Genomic DNA, 23,280 nt, shown 5'->3' with positions numbered 1-23,280 from the left:
TCAATACAAAAATAATATACATTTAGTATATTAAAAATGTACTTTTTGTTATGGTCCACATATCATTGTGTGGACCATGGTCCACACAATAATTTGCCAGATTAATGACACTTGTTCCATTAATTATATCAAGTATATTATAAGTATGGGCTAACCATAGCCCAACCACAAACTCTAGCATAATTATAACCCAAATATAAACTCTAGCCTATCAAAGCCCAACCCAAAACCCAAGCCAGAACAAAACACCCTAAACAACTAAACAATTAGACCATTTTGCCGCTACCCTATCTTCTCGGCTGCGCATATCTTCTTCTCTACACTGTCTACTGTTTTTGGAAACTACACCATCCACACATCGCCATTATTTCTTAAGCTATCGCCTCTAGCTCGATGTCATTTTCTAGCCATCTCCATGTTCAAACATCACCTTTACAAAATTATGTAGTCCAATCGGAACTACTAAATGTTGCCTAGCAAAACAGCAGTTCATAGAAATATGTAGTCCAAAAACACCCTACTTCTTGTTCAAACATCACCTAACTTCTTGTTCACGATCTATGTTCTCCTACTCGTTCTACACTTCACAATACTACCTTCGTAGACCTAATCAGTTGAAAAAATCATGCCAGATTACACAAACCCAAAACCCTTATCTACTATCCTTCGGTTTCTCCTCTACCAAACACCAAAGGCCAAATCGATCTGAAACAAAGCAAGAAACAGCAGCGATCTACCTTCAAACTACGATATCTGTAAGGTAAAACACTAAAACATACTTTTAATAATTTTACAATTATTTCATTCTTTAATTATTTGTGGGCAAAATCTATGATTAGATTTAGAGCATATAATACACATGCAGTAATTTCAAAAATCAAAAAATTAAAATTTATGAAAAAATAGTTTTTTTCCGAAAATTTAGTAAATATATATGTGTTCTTCATATTTTATTTTTGATTTCCATGTATATTGAAGAGAAAAATGATTTTTATTAATAAACCTGCTAGCAATCACCACTATATAATTCAATTTCTCTGTGCAATTTTTACCCGGTTTAAAACAGCAGTTCACATGCGATGAAAATTAACTTTTGGTTACTTTAATTATTTACATAACATTTGAGTCCATTACTTTCACAAATAAAATAAATTAATATTTTTCTGTTTTTAAATGTTTAAAATAAGATATCCTGTGAGTTCAAGAATTTAACATGTGTTATCACACACCCCCAAAATGTTTTGTTTCAGGCCTTTGAGTAGTGGCTAGAATCACCTAAATTAACGGACTAAAATCATTGATGTGGTAAAATTTTCACTCCCAACAGTTGGAAATTGTGGAAAAAGAGTATTAAGATTAGTGTTGCTGTACAATTCAATAATTTAGTTTGAAATTGATTAGTAATACTGAAATTGATTAATTTGTTTTTTTGAGAGTTCTTTCCACTTCACATGCCATCAAAAGCATAATTTCAGTTTAGCCTTCTGCTTAAAAAAATGAGTTCATTCCTAAAAAAGTTCAATTTAAATCATATTCACATGTTATTAAGTAATACTATTTTTAAATCATTGTATCAACAAATTTTATATACAAAACATGTCAACAAATATATTAGTAGTATTTTGATTTTTTTAATGACCTCAATAATATTCATTTGCAGGTGTACAGGAAAGTGTTGCATTTACAATCTCTCAATACACTGACAAAAAAAGAAGAGACATAGGGAACCAAATTGGTGCAGATATAGTAGACAAATGGAAAGCAAAGAAGATGAGTATTGCAAACCAAAAAAGTAAGTTAACATTTGTTACAATTTTAATGAAGAACAACATTTATGTTTCATTTTTACCTTTGTCTTCAACATCAAGCTTTCTTTTTCCACGAATGATAGTTGAGCTAGTCAATTTTTTCATTGTTGCAATTGCTAGCTAAAAACTTTCTGAAGTTCTCTTTTGGAATGAATATATAGTGTACATGTTGCATTCTTAAATGAAGTATATATAGAGATACCAAGTAGTACACATGCTAAGAAGTCTCAATCAAACATTAGTATATAATAGTCAACACTTACCATCCACATTAAATGCTTAGGTATAGGTATAGGTGTATGGGAAAAAGTATTCATAAATGTATGTCTTGGGTATTGTGTAATTTGTACCATGGCATTGTCAATTTGTTTCTCACTTCTCAAATTGCAGTCCACACTTACCATTCACATTAAATGCTTAGGTATAGGTATAGGTGTATGAGAAAAGTATTCCTACATGTATGTCTTGAGTATTGTGTAATTTGTACCATCGCATTATCAATTTGTTTCTCACTTCTCAAATTGCTATCTGTTGTCATATATATATATTTGTAATTTTGTTACTTTAAATATATTTGTGGAAAAATATAATTATTTGCAATATATATGCAATTGATATCCTTTTTCTCAAAAATCAACCTGCTAATCTGCTTTGTCTTTTTTTTTCCCTTTTTAAAAATGATTTACCAGGGCCTGTCTGAATTTGTTTGTCATTTCTCAATTCTCAGTATGATGCCACTCTTTAAAAAAAAAAATATTCATACATGATGTTTGTGAAATAATAGATTTATTTGCAATACATATGCAAGTCCTTTACCTCAAATATGAGCCTGCTAATATATGATATAACTGCTTTTTTTTTTTTTTTGGTATATTAAAGTTTGTTTAATAATAGGTTAATTTGGAATAGATAAGTAATTGAAATACTTTTTATACATATATATGAACAAATACTAACAATCTAAAATCAAAGGAGTCTGATGCTTCCTTTTTTTTAGTTGCTATAATTGAGTTTGTAAAATAACATATTTATCTGGAATACATGTGCATGGGAGATCCTTTTCTTTAATGATCAGCCTGCTAATCTATTAATTTTATTTTTTTTTTTGCCCTTTTTGTGTATGATTTACCATGGCCACTATCAATTTCTTTGTCATTTCTCAAATATTAATTTTTTGATACTTTTTTTTTTGAATGGGTTCCAATTATTTCACTTAAGGAATAATATATTTCTTTGCAATAAATATGCAAGTGATATGCATTTACTCAAAAATCAACCTCCTAATTTGCTATACCTTTTGTAATTTTCCCCTTTCTTTTTTATCTCATTTACCAGGAAACTATCAGTATGCTGCAATTTTTTTGGGCTTGCTATAATAGACTTTGTGAAATTATAGATTAATATGATTTAATTTGTTGCTATAATATGCTCTAACTGTTTTTTTTTTTTTAATGATTTGGATTTCTATATTATTTTATATTATACTTTGATTAATAATAGGTTTATTTGTAATATTTGGGTAAGCAATATATACTTATACTTGAACAGAATAAGAACCAAAATCCATTAGTGGCTGGTTTGCAATTAGAGCAACCTGTCATTACATTTAAAATAGATTAGCAACTGCAACATATGCAGTTTTACACACATTGCCTTCCAAAACACACACTACATACATTGTACTGCTTACCAGTACACTGAAACACCTGCAGTGTTCAAAAAACAAACCCATAGGCAAAAACACACTACACACAATCCACTGGCTAACAGTACATTACAAAAAGCTGCAGTTTTCTAGGCATAACCATCAGTTTGGTAGAATTTAGCACACAAAACCCACTTACCAGCTTAGTATTAGTACAACCTATTTCTAAATAAAGAAATTTCCATTACTTTTCCTGCTTCACCACCACCTCCTTAGCTTTCTTTATGCTACCAGACATACCAAACTCTTTCAGCAGAGATCTCTTAAGAGGAACACCCACATGTTCACTTTCCAAATCAACAACACCCTTATCCTTAGTTTTGTTAGAACCACCAGCAGTAACCAAATCTTTGATCATAGATCCCTTAACAGCATCAGCAGCATGCTCATCCCCTAAATCTTCAGAAATGTCATCCAAACCAACAGTGATATCATCTTCCACACCATCAGAGACATCCTCCACTCCAAAAAACTCCTCTTCATCACTGCCGAACTGTTGCTGCATAAAAATAGTTCTGACCAGTCAATAACCTACTTAGAACCACTTATAAACCCAAAAATAGAATAATAAGTATACCTCAGAGTTACATCCAACATCCAAAGAACCTCCGACATGACCTGGAACCATTTCAGCAGAAGGGGCACCTAGAAAACCTGAGCAGTGTTGTGTAACTAATGGCTCATCCCTGCAAATCCTTAGAACCGTAAAGGCAGAATAGTAGCTCTCCACCTGTTCCTTCTTCATAACAATACGGAAAACCATAGACATCCCACGCAAGCGACCAAGTTCAGGTGGAATACAATTATTTCCCTAGAAATATTGGAGAACAGATAAGACATCAAAAACCAACCACTAAACACCCAATAAAGAAGTGAAATAGTATAGTATACCTCAGGGTACTTAGCCTTTAACTCAGCCGCTGACATACCAACCAAATCTGCACATTCACGATCCCATATCAGCTTAGGGGCATCTCCAGTGTGGTCCGCCACACGGACAATCAACCTATACCTCACAATTCCTTCATGCCAAGAATTCTTACACCCACCACAGTACATCATGCCACCTTGTTCAGCAAGCTTCTTCTTGCAAGAAATGAAATACCAATCACTTATACTCTCTACGCCAACAATTCTGCCTGCAACCCAATACTCCCCCAACTGGTGCACAAAAAAAAAAAAAAATATCTAGGTCATCTCTTTTATGCTTAGAATTTATAAGTACATAGAAAACACAAAAAAATTAGTAGACAAACATAAATAATTATCAAACATTGTAGCATATTAACCTGTTGTTTCAAGTAAATATCTTCAATAGGAGTAACCAAAATATCATTAGGATGCAGGCCATTAGTAGGGAAACCAACATCAAGCCTAGAACCAGATTCTATACACCTCAAAGGGGTGTAGTCACCTGTAAAGCTATTAAAAATAAAAAAGTAAATACTTTCACATCCATTTTGATTTAAAAAGTTTAACAAACACCATAAAATAGAAACACACCTATTCTTGAAGTCACGGAACTCCTTAGACGAATGAGTAAAAAATAGTTGGGTAGCATCAAAGGAGCTGCAAATACGAACCTCGCCATCTAACCAGAAAAAAATTTTCTCATTAGGAGATAGGATATTATTTGAAATAGAAAGCACACCCATCATGGATTAGAACTTATTGTCCATAAACTTGGTCCTACAAAGTTGAATGAGAAGTATAACTGGATCGGATGCAACAATTTGGAAATAAGGAGTTAGTTGATCCACATGCTCATCCCATAATGTACACTTAATCTGATTTTTACTGCATGAAAACAGAAACCAATTTAAATACCCAACAGAATTAATAATAAGATTTACATCAGCATAGCCAAGCCAAAAAAAAATTACTCATTGTCTTCAAGAACAAAGTCAATAAGCCTTGTTTGTTTTCCAGCTATCACTTTGTCTAGTGGTGTATAAATTTCAACAACTCGGCCAATCACATCTACATAAAATAACAGCAGAATATTAGTTTTGATGGCTATGGTTGAAAACATAATCAAAGTAGCATTCCTTCATTTGAGTATTATATATGTATGCATCCAGTTAAACTCTTACCGATCAACACTTTCTCATCAACATTCTTCTTTGAAAGTATGTCCGGGAAACTCTTAAACCGGAACATTGTTTTAGGGAAATTCACACGCTGATATTGCTTCACAACAGTGTCATGTTTGAATTTGATCATATAACGATGTGTGCTTGTTTTATACTTGAAAAAGTTAGTGATACATAGGAAATTTCGAATACCATAGACTTTACCCTCCTTGAACATATTCAGGTATGTTGCAACAATATCCTTAGGTATGTGAACATGAATAAAAATACCCTATATTCAAGACACAAAGAAAATATCATAAGTACTTATAAACAGTTAGCAATAGACAATAAAATTAGAAGATAGTAATCTAGGAATAGCACACCTCTTGATCATGAAACACACACTCTTGACTTCTAATTTGTTTTTGTCCTCTGTTTTCAGTGACAACATAGCTCCGCACACAATGCAATCTAATGGCCTTAGAAGTCTGTTGCGGGTGAAGCTGGGCACCAACTATGAACTGCCCAGTCATGTTGGTTTTTGAAAGCTGAAAGTTGTAATATTTTGCTTCGTTTTGTGATAGCACAGATGAAAGAATCTTGTAATATTTTGCTTTGCTTTGCTTTGAGGCCTAAATGTGTAGCTATATATAACCAGTAAACTTAGAGTCGGACAATTGCAAAAATATTAAAAATATTACCTATGCACTGCAATTTACATCACTCCCATACCCATTAGACTTAAACCACATGTTTCCTATCTAGAAACCCATTAGAATACTAACTCCACAATAGCCCACACCCCTAAACAGCAGGCCTAAAATCATACGTCAATACCAAATCAGTAAATTAAAATTTTCAAATAAGCGGGAAATTGAATGGATTTGAAAAAAAAAAAAAAAAAAAACACTTAAACGGTGTCGTGTAATTTAGGCGGGAAAATGGAAGGATTTGATTGGCCAAAATCCTATGGCCTTTATATGTATATAGATTAATCACAAATGATATGTCTAAAACTTTATGTGATCAAAATAAACCGCTTAATATATAATTTTAACAGATTAAGGATGCTGTGGCTACTCCCAAACCAAATTAAAATTATAAGATCACTAGACAATTATCAAATTCTTGCCTAAACTTTATGTGATTAAAACTTAACAATCTTAGGTAGCTGAATATGCTGTAGCTATTCCTTAATTTACCAAGATTGAAAACTTAAGAGACTTCAGTAAATAAAAGATGCTTTGGCTATTCTTTAATTAACCGAAATCAAATCACATTGGCAAGGAATACTTAAAATTTTGACAAACAAATTATACCCAATTGTGATGGGAAAAACTGAATATACTCCGAGGAAAGGTGGTTAGAGACTAAGTCTCACTGAAAATCAATTCCTTAAATAGAGTATCAATTTAAGGAGACTAATGGCATAAGATGTTCTTAAGTCACGGCCATTAAAACTAATATGTCTCCCCGATTCATATATACTTAATGTATAACTGTTTGGGGGTATGAACCTAAAACTGTAGGGTATACACCAAAAACTGTATGGTTCACCTACGATTAAAGCTTAAATGGTGAACTAAATTAGCGGACTAAACGTGCATAAATTCAGGCACTACCGCGACTAAAGTTTATGCATAAGTCCAACTTAAATAGGAACTAATATAATTCCATCTAAGTATGCATTGCTAAAGGCATAATAAAATTGCATAATTTAAAACATAATATTATGCTTAGGACAAATATGCATAAAATTAAACATTAAACTCATATACTCCAAAGAAATTGCATAACTTAAAGCAATTTACAATATGAGATTTTAAAGTATAAACTTAATATTCAAACACCGATGAGTCCAAACCAAAAGAGACCCAACATTTTGAATAATAATGTATTGAATATATACTTTAAAATTTTTTTAAACTGTAAGCCCATGGGAAAATGTTTTAATGCATAAAGATCAAATTCATGAGAAATAACTGAATTTACAATTTCAAACAATATCAAACCAAAAGGATATGCTATCATTTGTAAAGCAAAATCTCACAAACCCTAATTGCATAATTAAACTTAATATTATGCACTTAATGTGATCGAATGCATAAAACAATCTAAGGAGTATGAACCAACTAAAGAATATGAATTTAAACAAAATATTCATTTATTCATACTTAACCAAATATGGACAGTCATAATTCAAAGAACTAAATGGATTATGGAATTAATGGCAAAAGTCAAATGCCTAGAAAATATGTTTTTCCAACATTACTAAATTGATTCAAAATCACTCTCCATAACTCAGTTAATAATATTATTATTATTATTAATGGCAAAATTGCAAATAACCAAAATAGCAATAAATAGCCATAATAATATTATCACATTATGTATGTAGGAGACTAAATATGGAAAAACAATGGTTAAAATCGCTAACACTTATAAATGTTTTTGGATAAAATTTTGAAAACTTAATAAAATTTGAAGTCCGAAAAATATTAATGTCCAGAAAATTATTTTCTGAACTGGAGTATTGTCACATAAATTTATTTGGAAACAGTTCAAGGTGCATAACTGAATACCACAACAATATTAATGTCATCATTAATTAACTAATTATTAATAGCAATAAATAACATTATAATCACTATTAACATTAACAATAACGACAAACTAAATTATGGTAATGCGCCTTCAAATGTTTCCATTTTTCTAAAGATAAAATATGTGACAAGTCCAAATTAGCGATTAACCATAACTGTAGCACTAATTATCAATAATAACCATAAAAGATAATTAATGGCTAACCTTAATGATGCAAACTGCATCTGCCCATTGCGCTAACAACGATCCAGAATTCTCCCATCTTCACTGTCGGTGTCGCTAGCCTCGATGCAGCGTCCAATGGTACATTTAAAAATTTATTGGTAGGATTTAATTACCAACATTAATATAATAGTCATGTAAAATGAAGTGGTAATCATGCCAATGTACCAAATATAGCATATTACCATGAAATAATAATTATTATGGAAGGTAATAAAATGAAATTAGTCCCTAAACTTAATAACAGTAATTAATAATGCCAATTAATAATAACTACAATAAAGGCAAAACTGTAATTAAGGGATGCCAAATACTAATCTCAATTTACCACATAATAATTAACTATGACTATTATGATACTTAGGAGACTGAAGTTAGGTAATAACCAAATTACCATTATATAGACAATATACCAACTATATTGCTTTTGCCATAAAATTAAAGACTTAATATTATTATTAAGGCCCTGAAAAACTATTGATAGATTAAAAATTTAATCAACTTAAACAATAGTAATAGTTCTTAATGGTCAAAATAACAATTAAATCCTTAATATCTCTAAACAGGCTAAAACAATAATTATAGCACTTAATCACTCAAATTAGGCACATAAACCTCAATGACCCAAGTGAATTATAACATGAATAAAAAATGGTCTAAGTACTGAAATAGACCCAAAACATAATATTATTACCAACGATGAATACCAAAATATGGTAGTTAGTAATAATTAAAACTTAATAAACATGTTATAAGGAGCTATAATTATCATTAAAATATCAATCAAAAAGGTGGGATCCATGCTTTAATGACTCAAGATAGGTCCCAAATAGCTTGTTCAAAATAAGTTCTAAAGTCCCAGAGACACATAAAACTAAAATGTGCTCAAAATTAAGGGGAAACCAAAAACAAGCTACCTTAATGGGCTATAATGTCCAAAATTAGCCTAAGGATCCAAAATTGAGTGATAATTAATAATGAATTTATGAATTAATAATATGCTAAATCCAACCTTAATGCATGCTTTTATGTATGTATAATTATAACAATAATTTATGAATATACGTAGCATGCTTGAATTTGCATATTAATATATTATTAATCCATATATCTTAAATAAATTGCAATACTTAAAGCAATTTAACATAAACCTCAACATTAAATTAAAATTCAAGCAGCAAATTAAAAACTTAATATTTGCCCAAAATTGAATGATAATTTAATAATAAATCAATGAGGAATTAAATTGAACAATTAAGCTAGAAGAAGTCTAAATATGATGATGGATCAACTAAAGCCAGCCCAAAACCAAAAACAGGCCCAAGGTTTTTTTGTTTTTTAATATTATTGGACCGGTCTGCCCCAATGGGCCTGACCCGGCCCAACCTTCATAATCCATCATCATCTTCTTCCTCTTTATGCCTAGCAGCCTGAACTACCCTAGCTGCCGTGAGAGACTGAAGCGACGACGGAGAACAGCAACATTCCGGAGCCGGTGCCGCCGCCGCCTGTAGGAGGGAGCAACGATGGCCGAAGCTAGCATCGCCTGAAGGGAGGGGGACAGTAGCGGCGAGCCGGTAACCCAGCCAACCTCCACCGTCTCTCCTTGTCACGACACCAACGCCGGCGTCGTCTCTCCTGGTTGCAACGTTAGAATGCCGCCGTCATATCCTCCACCAACGCTGTCCACCGCCGTTAACAGAATCCGGCGACGCGTCAACAACAACCAAAAAGCACCGGCGACTCAATCCGGTGATTTTTCCGGCAAACAAATAGCAAGGCAGTAGCCAGTGGGTTTATGCTTTATATTCGAAATTATCTCCTTAATATTTCGAAAAACACATTATAATATTTTCCAAAATTATTTCATTATTTCTGGAAAAACTGACTATGTATATATATACATATATGAAACCGAATATATATGTACATACAGACTGTAAAACGAAAGCACAAATATATGTATGCCTTTAATAGAATATTATATTCAGGTTGCATACATATTCAAATTAACCAAAAGCATTCATAATTCTGGCATAATCAGTAATTATTTCACCCCAAAACATACACGATAAATTACATAATTATATCTGTACTGAATAGATATATTTTTACGTGTATAGTTTAAAGAATTAAAACATATACGAAAGCTCAATGTATATGAAAAACCTAATGTTGATTCTAGGCAATACAATCAACCAGGCAGAGATTATAATGGCTCTGATACCAAATGTTAGATATACAATAGTCTAACTATAATGAAAAACAGTATACGAGAAACCTGACCTCGTATGATAGCGGAAGCGTAGCCATGTAGATCTCCAGCCATAGTTGATGTTCCTGTTGTGTTGCCTCTTAACGGTAGACCGTCAGCCATGTTTTGCCTCAGACCTGACTCAGAACCCTAGATGGTGTATTGGTGTCTACTGAGCGGTCTGAGTACCGTAACTGAATGTGCTATCTAACCCATAATCCTGTATCCCATCAATCCAGGTTATATTAGGCACAGAGTTTGGTTGACTAACAACTACTAGTTATTAAGTCCAACCAGACCACTTAATAAGCCTAGTCAACTTGCACCACTTAATTAAGGCCCTAATATATAATATATAATATATATTATTAGGGAAAATCTTACATTATCCCACTTGGTGCAAGTACTAGCACAACCATCATCAAAGAACAAAACACACGAATCATAGTGATATGTCCTCTATTTAATCAGAGTAGTATCCATTATGGTCACATGCATTTTAATTCTCCAACTTAGGTCCTTAATGAACAAACCCTATGTTTATTCTCGGTACCTTAAGGGATGTTTCTCAAAATACATTATGTGCACAACTGAAGGAGAAAACGCATCCAAATTGTACAAAAGAGTACACTGTATGATCTCTAAAACTTTATAAGCATGCCTTAAGTAGAGATCTCTTAATGTTAGCATAATGCTAACTATATTCCATGACTTCTTTATAAGTTAACTTTAAGTACTATCTCTAACAGCTAAGAGCTTGAAGTTGACACGTCTGTCACTCCCACTCATCAAAAATAGCCAAAAGATAGTCAAGTCACAGAAGCATTCCAATAACTTAGACAATAAACCAAAGGTCTAAGTCCATGAATTTGGAATCTTAATCATACACCATAACTTCCCAAATAACTTCAATGTTCATTTTAAATGAACTGAACATAATGAGTCTTACTTATACGTCCCACAAAATTGTTTTGAGCCTTACAACTGAAATGGCACAGGATCAATTTTGAAGAAACTAAAGACTCTATTAATCACTGAAGAATTTATTAAATGACAGTGCCCCACAAGTTAAATGCTTTTGTTCTAATAAATTTCATAATATTGTTGCAACATTTTCATAAATATGTTGCACAACCGAATGTTCAATAATTTGAACTTATGAATTTATATGAACAAATACAAGATTAATACTTGTGGAATCTTATGGACTTATTGTGTAACATACAATCCAATTTGAAACATATGAAGCCAATTAAATCCATAAGCTTTAGTGGAGTATCTTAATGATATTTTTCTAAATGATCACTCCCACTGATTAAAACATTCTTCAGCGAAATTAATAAAATGAAATTAATAATATACATACTCATAATTGATTTATTTACCAACTAACAAATGAAGACATAATTCCGCACCATTAGTTGGACATACTAAATAATCAATTTTTGGTTCCAATTAAAGTCCAACTAAATAATGAAGATACATCTCCCCACCATAGTTGGACATACTAAAAGAAACAAAATACATCTTTCAAAACTAAGTTAGAATTTGGCTCAAAAGATACATTTTAGTATTATTGGAATCCAAAAGATGTATGTCAAATCACGTAACTTACTACAGTTAGTCCGAAAAACAGAGCAAGATTCGTGGATTAATTAATAGAAGTGACTAAATTTTGGGAAGTGACTGAAAAACATGTTTTGCCAATGCAAACCATGAAACTTAGAATTATAATTTAATTGAATTTATAACTCTAAGAAATTGTGATAAAATTATCATCTAATGGGTGGCGGGATTTATTGACATAAAACTTGCCTTTGGGCTAAAGTTTTAATTCTATTAAATCCAATTAAGAAACCCTTATGATAATATTTTTCACAATTACTAAAAAACCAGAAGAATCTAGAGACATAAAACTTGCCTGTGGGCTAAAGTTTTACTCAATTAGATCCAACTGAAAAAAGTTATTTATGATGAAACCATTATCAAATGAGTTGAAAAATCAAATGACATAAAACTTGCATGTAGGCTAAAGTTTTAGTCAATAAAATTCATTATATCATTATGATAAAAAAACTTAAGAGATCATGTTCCTTTTCTTAATCCCTGTGGGCAAATTAAGAATTATGATCTAAAGTTTACATCATAAAATTAAACTTCATGATAGAAATGGAAATTATTTACAAATAACCATAAAGTAAATAAATTGATTTATTTCTATCGTCACTGATAAAACTACTAAACTACATTCCGATACATAATTGCCTATGGGCTAAATTATGACCGTAGTCCAGTATTTCATCCTGATTAATTATACAAATATAACGAAATTGCCTATGGGCTAAATTTCATCATATTACATACAATTAATCACAAATGATATGTCCAAAACTTTATGTGATCAAAATAAACCGCTTAATATATAATTTTAACAGATTAAGGATGTTGTGGCTACTCCCAAACCAAATTAAAATTATAAGATCACTAGACAATTATCAAATCCTTGCCTAAACTTTATGTGATTAAAACTTAATAATCTTAGGTAGCTGAATATGCTGTAACTATTCCTTAATTAACCAAGATTGAAAACTTAAGAGACTTCAGTAAATTAAAGATGCTTTGGCTATTCTTTAATGAACCGAAATCAAATCACATTGGCAAAGAATACTTAAAATTTTGACAAACAGATTATACCAGATTGTGATGGGAAAATCTAAATATACTCCAATAAAGTTGGCTAAAGACAAAGTCTCACTGAAAACCAATTCCTTAGATAGAGTATTAATCTAAGGAGACTAGTGGCACAAGATGTTCTTAAGTCATGGCCATTAAAACTAGTATGTCTCCCCGATTCATATATACTTAATGTATAACCGTTTGTGGGTATGAACCTAAAACTGTAGGGTATATACCAGAAAAATGTAGGGTTCACCAATGATTAAAGCTTAAAGGGTGAATTAAAAATAGCGGACTAAATGTGCATAAATTCAAGCACTACCGCGACTAGAGTTTATGCATAAGTCCAACTTAAATAGGAACTAATATAATTTCATCCCAAAATATGCATTGCTAAAGGTATAATAAAATTGCATAATTTAAAAAAGAATATTATGCTTAGGACAAATATGCATAAAATTAAACATTAAACTCATATATTCCAAATAAATTGCATAACTTAAAGCAATTTACAATATGAGATTTTAAAGTATAAATTTACTATTCAAACACCAATGAGTCCAAAACAAAAGAGACCCAACATTTTGAATAATAATGTATTGAATATATACTTTAAAATTTTTTAAACTGTAAGTCCATAGGAAAATGTTTTAATGCATAAAGATCAAATTCATGAGAAATAACTAAATTTACAAATTCAAACAATATCAAACCAAAAGGATATGCTATCATTTGTAAAGCAAAATCTCACAAACCCTAATTGCATAATTAAACTTAATATTATGCACTTAACGTGATCGAATGCATAAAACAATCTAAGGAGTATGAACCAACTAAAGAATATGAATTTAAACAAAATATTCATTTATTCATACTTAACCAAATATGGGCAATCGTAATTCAAAAAACTAAATGAATTATGGAATTAATGGCAAAAGTCGATTGCCTAGCAAATATGTTTTTCCAAGATTACTAAATTGCTTCAAAATCACTCTCTATAACCCAATTGATAATATTATTATTATTATTAATGGAAAAATTGCAAATAACCAAATTAGCAATAAATAGCCATAATAATATTATCATATTAAGTAGGAGACTAAATATGAAAAAACAATGGTTAAAATTGCTAATATTTATAAATGTTTTCAGAAATTTTGAAAACTTAATAAAATTTGAAATCCGAAAAACATTAATGTCAAGAAAAATATTTTCTTAACTAGAATATTGTCACATTTATTTATATGGAAACAGCTCAAGGTACATATCTGAATACCATAACAATATTAATATTATCATCATTAATTAATTATTAATAGCAATAAATAACATTATAATCACTATTAACATTAACAATAACGACAAACTAAATTATGGTAATGCGCCTTCAAATATTTCCATTTTTCTAAAGATAAAATATGTGACTAGTCCAAATTAGCGATTAACCATAACTGTAGCACTAATTATCAATAATAATCATAAAAGATAATTAATGGCTAACCTTAATGATGCAAACCGCATCTGCCCATTGCGCTAACAACGATCCAGAATTCTCCCATCTTCACTGTCGGTGTCACTAGCCTCGATGCAGCGTCCAATGGTACATTTAAAAATTTATTGGTAGGATTTAATTACCAACATTAATATAATAGTCATGTAAAATGAAGTGGTAATCATGCCAATGTACCAAATATAGCAGATTACCATGAAATAATTATTATGGAAGGTAATAAATGAGATTAGTCCTAAACTTAATAACAGTAATTAATAATGCCGAATTGAACTTAATAAATGGCAAAACTGTAAGTAAGGGATGCCAAATACTAATCTCCAATTTTACCACATAATAATTAATCATGACTATTATGATACTTAGGGAGACTGAAGTTAAGGTAATAACCAAATTACCATTATACAGACAATATACCAACTATATTGCTTTTGCCATGAAATTAAAGACTTAATATTATTATTAAGGCCCTGAAAAACTATTGATAGATTAAAAAATTTAATCAACTTAAACAAGTTATAGTTCTTAATGGTCAAAATAACAATTAAATCCTTAAGGTCTCTAAACAGGCCAAAACAATAATTATAGCACTAATCACTCAAATTAGGCACATAAACCTCAATGACCCAAGTGAATTATAACATGAATAAAAACTGGTCTGAGTACTGAAATAGACTCAAAACTTAATATTATTACCAACGATGAATACCAAAATATGGTAGTTAGTAATAATTAAAACTTAATAAACATGTTATAAGGAGCTATAATTATTATTAAAATATCAATCAAAATGGTGGGATCCATACTTTAATGACCCAAGATCGGCCCCAAATAGCTTGTTCAAAATAGGTCCTAAAGTTCCAAAAACACATGAAACTAAAATGTACTCAAAATTAACGGGAAACCAAAACAAGCTACCTTAATAGGTCATATAATACCTAAAATTGACCTTAATGATCCAAAATTGAATGATATTCTAATAATGAATTTATGAGTTAATAATATGTTATATCCAACCTTAACGCATGCTTTTATAAATGTATAACAATAACAATAATTTATGAATATACGTAGCATGCTTGAATTTGCATATTAATATATTATTAACCCATATATCTTAAAAAAATTGCAATACTTAAAGCAATTTAACATAAAGCTCAACATTAAATTAAAATTCAAGCAGCAAATTAAAAACTTAATATTTGCCCAAAATTGAATGATAATTTAATAATAAATTAATGAGGAATTAAATTGAACAATTAAGCTAGAAGAAGTCTAAATATGATGATGGAAAACACTAAAGCAAGCCCAATAACTAAAGTAGGCCCAAGAATTTTTTTTATGGATTAGGTCTGGCCGAATGGGCCAGACCCGGCCCAAAAACTAAATCCATCATTATCATCTTCTTCAATCAGCCAACAGCCTGCGAACCAGCGCTACTCAGAGCTTGAGGAGCAGCGACCGGAGCCTGAAGGAGAAACAACGATGGCCGGAGCTAACGCCGCATGGAGGGAGACAGCAGCGACGAGCGGGGAACCCCCAACCCACCCCGCCATATCTTTCTCTGCGCGACGCCAACAACCACCGCCCTGCAGCGCTCGACGTTCCTTCGCGTCGTGTGTTCATCACCGTTGGTCTACTGAGGTCACCGGAAACCCACACCATTGACGGAAACCGAAAGGAAAGAACGACGAAAAGAAAAAAAAAAAAAACTGTTTTTTTTTTTTTTAAGACTTCCGTCGTTTCTCCGCCGTCATCTGGGCACATTCTTAATGCTGAAATTTAATTTCAGCCATCCAAAGGAAACATTGTGCTTGATGTGGGTTTAAATTCCAGATGGTTTCACTAGTTCAGAAAAATCACAACAAATAATTCCAAAAACCAAAAGGAATTAAAATTGTGCTTAATGCCAAAAATTATTATTATTATTATTTTAGCAATCCAAAATATAATTAACTCAATATTGTTTTAGGCAAAACAATCAACCAGGCAGAGATTATAAACAGGCTCTGATACCAAATGTTAGATATACAATAGTCTAACTATATGAACCATAGTATACGAGAAACCTAACCTCGTATGATAGCGGAAGCGTAGCCATGTTGATCTCCAGTCATAGTTGATGTTCCTGTTGTGTTTCCTCTTAACGGTAGACCGTCAGCCATGTTTTGCCTCAGACTCAGAACCCTAGATGGTGTATTGGTATCTACTGAGCGATCTGAGTACCGTAACTGAATGTGCTATCTAATCCATAATCCTGTATCCCATCAATCCAGGTTATATTAGGCACAAAGTTTGGTTGACTAACAACTACTAGTTATTAAGTCCAACCAGACCACTTAATAAGCCTAGTCAACTTGCACCACTTAATTAAGGCCCTAATATATAATATATATTATTAGGGAAAATCTTACATTGGGGTGCCCAGTCAGCTTGACCAATGAAAGTGAGGTCGGGAAACGATTATGAAGCTACTGGTTCCGGGCAAGTCATGCATCAGATGCATCTTGGTTGGGCTCGGGAACTCTAAGGTTCTGTTAGTCCTTCATGGTTGCCTTAAGTGCTGAAACTACTGTATATACACACACGTGCACGGTTAACTTTTAATTCGGTCTTCATGGTAGGGATTCTGCTCGGGAAACTCTAGAAAACTTTGGACAATGAGAGACTAGCGATCGGGAAGGCCTATGATGCTCGATAATTCTCCTACAAGACACCTCTTTTTTCTGGATTTTCCAGTTATATTATGTAGTGCTCTGGTTGCTCGTTCAGGGTAATGGTCGGTTGATGCCCGGGAAGCTATCACTGCTAAAATTCGGTGTACGAATGGCCGGGGGTTGGCCGGGGTTCGCGACCGGACTGCAGTCGACGGTCGGAACCGAGCTTGGCGGTGACGAAGCCTTGGTGCGAACAGCGGACAGCGAGGGCTAGTGGTGGTTGTACGAGTCGTATATATGTATATATTTTTATTACTTCCTGTTGAGAATAAGCGCGCTGATGAAGATGACGATGGCGCAAGGAAACCTGATCTTCCTTTTCCAGGAAGACACGGGCGACCGGGATCTTTTTGTCTCTACTGCTCATCTTCTCCTCTACGAACACCCGCTACTTCTTAACTGCTCTTGATTTTTTCTTTCTCTGTTTGCAGGTTGAACTTTTATCATATATAAACTTTATGTACTGGAAATTACCAAGAATTGGCTAAGAGATTGAGAGAAGTAAACGAATGATTGTCATGCTCTGGTGACTAAGGACAACATGCAAAATCCCGTGCTCTGTTCTCATCTACCGAAATGGCGAGTAAAAGCGACATGCATGGCGATTCTATTGAACTGGCGGATAACGACGATAGGCGGAGGTGGGGTGCTGTGTCTCCTCTGGCGGTCACTTGCGCGTTGATGGTGGCGGTGAAGGTGAGATACCGGACGCTGGTTCGGAGGACCTCAACCGTAATGGGAATGAACTGGTTGGTCTAATTCCCAAAGATCTGGCAGATTAAAATCTGTAGTCACTCGTGCTTCTGAAGTTGATGCGCTGTTGGAGTTTCTTGATCCACCGAATGGTAGAGAGCATGGAAGAATTCTTCGCCCTTTTCTTCAACGAATCCATAAGGATGCAACGAACAGAGAATAAGAACTTGCAACCAAAGCAGTGCAGTGGTTTAGGAGCTGGTCTTGTACTGTGAACACTTGGGTTCAAATCCGGGTGGCAGCATCATCGTCCTATTAGAAGCTACCACAATATTGACTATATCTTAAGATTTCAACATTCCGTTTTTCTTCAAAATTATTGACTTTCATTTATACGGAAATACAAATGATAAATCAAATATGCACTTTTTTTTTTTTAAACAAAACGAAGAACTACATTAACAACTCAAGACCAGGACTATGTGGTCTAATGGTACTCGGGTTGGACTTCCATTTGGAAAATTATGAGTTCGAGCTTCAGTGAAGGCGTTATTGGTTCTTTGTGTTTCAGTAGGTTGAGAAAGTATATGAACAAATACTAGAGCCAGTAACAAAACAAATACAAGTAGGCGGGATAATAGCCCACTCTCCTGAGACATCACCAATGTCATTAGCAATAGCTAAACATTGCTTTACAAGTAATCCTACATATGAGTAATCCAAAAAACTAGTATTGAAAGCAGTACATAGATTTAAGCAATCGGTTTCGATAATAATGCCCGAGAAATGTAGACCTTTTAGCCACGTTAGAGCCTCTTTTGCCGCGATCGTCTCTGCTAGGAAAGGGTCTTGCACTCCTCTCGCATGGCCACTTTTCGCCGCCATAAACCTGCCGGTGTGATCACGGAGCACCGCACCGAAACCAAACCCATCTGAGAAAGTGGCCGCGTCAATATTACACTTCAGCTTTCCAGATGCAGGCGGCATCCAAGCAGCTACAGCACTGGACGTCCACCACGCTCTATGTACTGAAAGTATTCTGCCACCCCACGCTCTATGGTACTGAAAGTATTCTGCCAAGGAGAACGGAGCGAGAGAATTTTACTTCGCATCGACCCCACGACCGGTACCACATTGCGCCAAACATTCTCATTCCTCGCAGCCCAAATTACTTCCATTAAAGCCGCCAAGTATACAGCTTGATTCACGTCCGAGCTTCCCAGTTTTGAGTCCATGAACGAAGGTCACGACCGTCCTTGTAGTATATCATTTTGACCCCATAGCTCCCCCGCGAACCAACAATCTCCAAATAAGTGCTCCTGGGTCTCCGCAACAGCCCCGCACAAAGGGCATCCCCCGCCTATCCAAACACGTTTTTCTTTTAAATTCTCTTGTACCGGTAGCACATTCCTCACACAATGCCACAGCAGATTTTTAATCTTCGGTGGGATTGGTAATGACCATAAACGCTTCCAAGCAGTGAAATCATTCGGTCTAACAGTCCCGCGTTCATTTTGCATTAGTACACGATACCATGTTTCACCGAATATGATCCCCTCATATCGCCAACCCATCTCCACGAATCTCTGAATAGGCTGCTTGCTGGAGTTGCCAAGATCCTCTGAATATCATTCTCCACAAAAATGTCCTTTATCACATCTTCATCCCAGTATCCCTTGACCGTTAGTAGCCCGCTTACACAAGCATCCCGCAATTCATCAATACAGGGCGTTTGCATATAAGGGTCGGAATTATCCGATAACCAGCCTCAACCCCAAATATTTGTGTCTGCCCCATCGCCTATACGACGCGCTACTCCCGTCTTCAGAACTTCCTGCCCCGCGATGATACTCCGCCATATATAGCTAGGATTATTGCCTATTTGTGCCTCCAGAAATTCACAGTTCGGGAAATACTTTGCTTTTAATAACTTACAGACCAAAGACTCCGGATGTATTAGGAGCCTCCACCCTTGTTTTGCAAGCAAAGCTATGTTGAATTCGTGCATCTTCTTAAATCCCAAACCCCCCCTGCGCTTTTGGAACACATAGACGTGACCAGCTCAACCAATGAATCCCTTGGCTTCCTGTACCCCCACCACCCCACCAATACCGATTAAGACACTTTTCAATAGAATCACAAATCCGTCTCGGAAGAAGAAAAGTAGACGTGGTGAAAATAGGCAACGATTGAGCTATACTCTTGATTAAAATTTCTTTACCTGCTCTCGATAACAGTTTATGTTGCCACATGCCTATTCGTTCTCGGGTTTTTTCCTCCACGTATTTGAACGTTGCAGTTTTACTTCGGCCAAGAATTGAGGGGAGACCTAAATACCGGCCCAAATCTGAAGTTAACTGGACACCAATACAGCTTGATATAAGCTCACGTGTGGCTAGCTGCGTATTGAGACTGAACACCGCATTTGATTTCTCATAGTTAATGAGTTGTCCCGAAGCCTCACTGTACAACTCAAGGAATTCTTTGAATTTTAGAGCTTCATTGTGTGTGGCCCTGAAAAACAGTAAACTGTCGTCAGCAAAAAAGAGATGGGTGATCGCCGGAGCTCCCCGGGCCACCCGAACACCGTGAATATCACCACAGGCCTCAGCTTGCTGTAACAATAAGGATAACCCTTCAGCACACAGAATGAAAAGATAAGGGGATAACGGGTCCCCCTGGCGTGTACCCCGAGTTGGGCAAACCGAGCCAATGGCCTCATCGTTAACCTGGATTGAGTAGTTAACGGTTGAGACACATATCATGATGGTTTGAATCCATTCCTGCGCATAACCCAGCGCCCTCAACATCCCTTCAAGAAAACCCCATTCCATTCTGTCGTACGCATTGGTCATGTCTAATTTTAAAGCAGTCCATCCCAACAGCCCACTCGTCTTTCTTCGTAAATAATGTCCAACTTCCCCTGCAATGATGATGTTGTCCGAATGGAGTCTCTCAGGGACAAAGGCACTTTGGGATTGTGACACAATCTTTTCCAAAGTTCCTTTGAGCTTGTTAGCCATCATCTTTGCAAAAATTTTATATACAACATTACAAAGGGCAATCGGGCGGAGATTAGCCACCTTCTCAGGGATCTTTTTCTTTGGGATTAATACAATATTTGCTGTATTGAGTCATGGCGGAAAAGCCCTATTAGCCACACACTTAAAAAGGAAAACCGACAGGTCATGTCCCAACATCGGCCAAAAGTGTTGGTAAAAAGCCGGGGACATGCCATCTGGACCTGGAGACTTTTCCGGGGCCATAGAGAACAGAGCCTCTTTCACTTCTGCCACCGTAAACGGTTGTAACAGGGAGTTATTCATTTCCTTAGTCACCCGTTGTTGAACATGATGGAAAAGACTCTGGGCACTGTGACTGGATGAAAAAATACAGTTAAAGTACCTTAGTATTTCCGTATGCATCGCAGGTCCCTCCGTCCAGTGCCCCTCATGGTTCTTTGAGTCTGCTTGGCTACTAGAAGAGGGATGTGCGAAGGTGGTAGAAAAAGCACGGCGGCAATCTCTGGGATTGCCTTTCTAAGAGCGGATTGAGCTATGCGGGAAACATATGGGGAACTGGGGTGGGGAACATTTCAGATTGTTTGGGCATCGCATTAGGTTTTTGCGATGCAGGTTTGATGAGCTTAAGGAAGATCAGAGGACGCAAGCAATAAATGAGTTTTTATTTGTTCGTGAGGAGCTAGAGAATTTACTGAATCAAGAGGAGATTTTCTGGAAACAACGGTCCAAGCAACTGTGGCTAAAACAGGGAGATGCCAACACAAAATATTTTCATAAAATGGCCACTTTCCGCCGCAAAATATGTACTTAGAAAGGTATTCCATTTATTAATAATGTTTCCAACCTTCTTGCATATTTTCCCACTATAATGGAACCTGTGACATGTGATACCAATTGTCGAATTTAAATATTTACCATTATGTCAAAATTATATATAATAATAGGACCTCAATTCTGCTTAGTGGCGGATCCAGAAATTTTGTTCAGTGGGGGCAAAACATTAAAACAAAAAGATAGCTTAAAAAAGATGAAACAGTTAAGTTAACCATAAATATTGTTAGATAATAGCGCAAAATAAAAAAAATATTTATAACAAAATATGAAACATAATTAATTTGATAAAATAATTCTAATAGAAAATATATTATTAATTACACATCTTATTATGAATAGAAAATACATTATGAATTACACATCTGAAGTTAGCCATAAATATTGTTAAATATGAGTTCAAAATTAAAATATATATATATATATATATATATATATATATATATATATATATATATATATATATATATATATATATATATATATATATATATATATATATATATATATATATATATATAGAAAAGCGCTCATATGTGGTCATGTCATTAGGTGTGGTCATGTGGTCGTATCTGTGTCGTTGAATCAGTTTAATCTAACGACAGTGGTAATTCTAAGGATTTTCACGCGTTTTGGTAAGTGGGGGTGTTATGGTAATTACAGTAACCATTTATAGCGGGCGGGTTCCAGAATACACCAACAGTGTTGACAACATACACCAATAGTGTAATAAAACACACCACAGTGAAACACACCAATGGTGTATTCTCGTGTTATGGTAATTACAATGGCCATTTATAGCGGCCGGGTTCCAGAATACACCAACAGTGTTGACAACATGCACCAATAGTGTAATAAAACACAATAAAATCTTGATTAATATTTCGGTGTTTTATGACGAGTTTACCCTTACAGTTCGCTGGGTAGGAGAATGTGCGCGAAAATACTAAAAAAATCTTGATTAATATGATTCATTGGATCTATCTAATCTAATGGCCTATAATTGACCATATGACCACACCTAACAACATGGCCACATGTGATCACTCCTCTATATATATATATATATATATATATATATATATATATATATATATATATATATATATATATATATATATATATATATATATATATATATATATATATATATATATATATA

General features: G+C 34.1%; 1 protein-coding gene and 1 long non-coding RNA gene across 2 annotated transcripts; one reads left to right on the top strand and one right to left on the bottom strand.

Moving 5' to 3' along the window:
• Window positions 1-286: 286 nt before the first annotated feature.
• On the top strand, window positions 287-6,292 carry LOC109169149. The gene is made up of 3 exons (XR_002052176.1): window positions 287-760; window positions 1,661-1,792; window positions 6,031-6,292. It is a non-coding gene; the product is annotated as an uncharacterized LOC109169149 (long non-coding RNA).
• On the bottom strand, window positions 4,024-4,584 carry LOC109169148. Its single transcript, XM_019318026.1, has 2 exons — window positions 4,405-4,584; window positions 4,024-4,324 (listed from the first exon to the last, which is right to left on the bottom strand). Exons 1-2 carry the CDS (start codon window positions 4,573-4,575, stop codon window positions 4,049-4,051), a joined length of 447 nt encoding a protein of 148 aa, XP_019173571.1. The 5' UTR covers window positions 4,576-4,584; the 3' UTR covers window positions 4,024-4,048.
• Window positions 6,293-23,280: the final 16,988 nt, after the last annotated feature.

The sequence above is a fragment of the Ipomoea nil genome, unplaced genomic scaffold (assembly GCF_001879475.1).
Source record: "Ipomoea nil cultivar Tokyo-kokei standard unplaced genomic scaffold, Asagao_1.1 scaffold3251, whole genome shotgun sequence".
In the NCBI taxonomy this organism is placed as follows: domain Eukaryota; kingdom Viridiplantae; phylum Streptophyta; class Magnoliopsida; order Solanales; family Convolvulaceae; genus Ipomoea; species Ipomoea nil.
The sequence above is the reverse complement of the archived record's forward strand: the minus strand, read 5'-3'. Positions and strand labels throughout refer to the sequence as shown.

Bases quoted from the DNA above. Each gene is read 5' to 3' on its own strand.
- LOC109169148 (XM_019318026.1), bottom strand. From the start codon at position 4,575: ATGATGTACTGTGGTGGGTGTAAGAATTCTTGGCATGAAGGAATTGTG. The intron at 4,325-4,404 runs GTATACTATACT...CAATATTTCTAG, and splicing joins TAAAGGCTAAGTACCCTGAG to GGAAATAATTGTATTCCACC.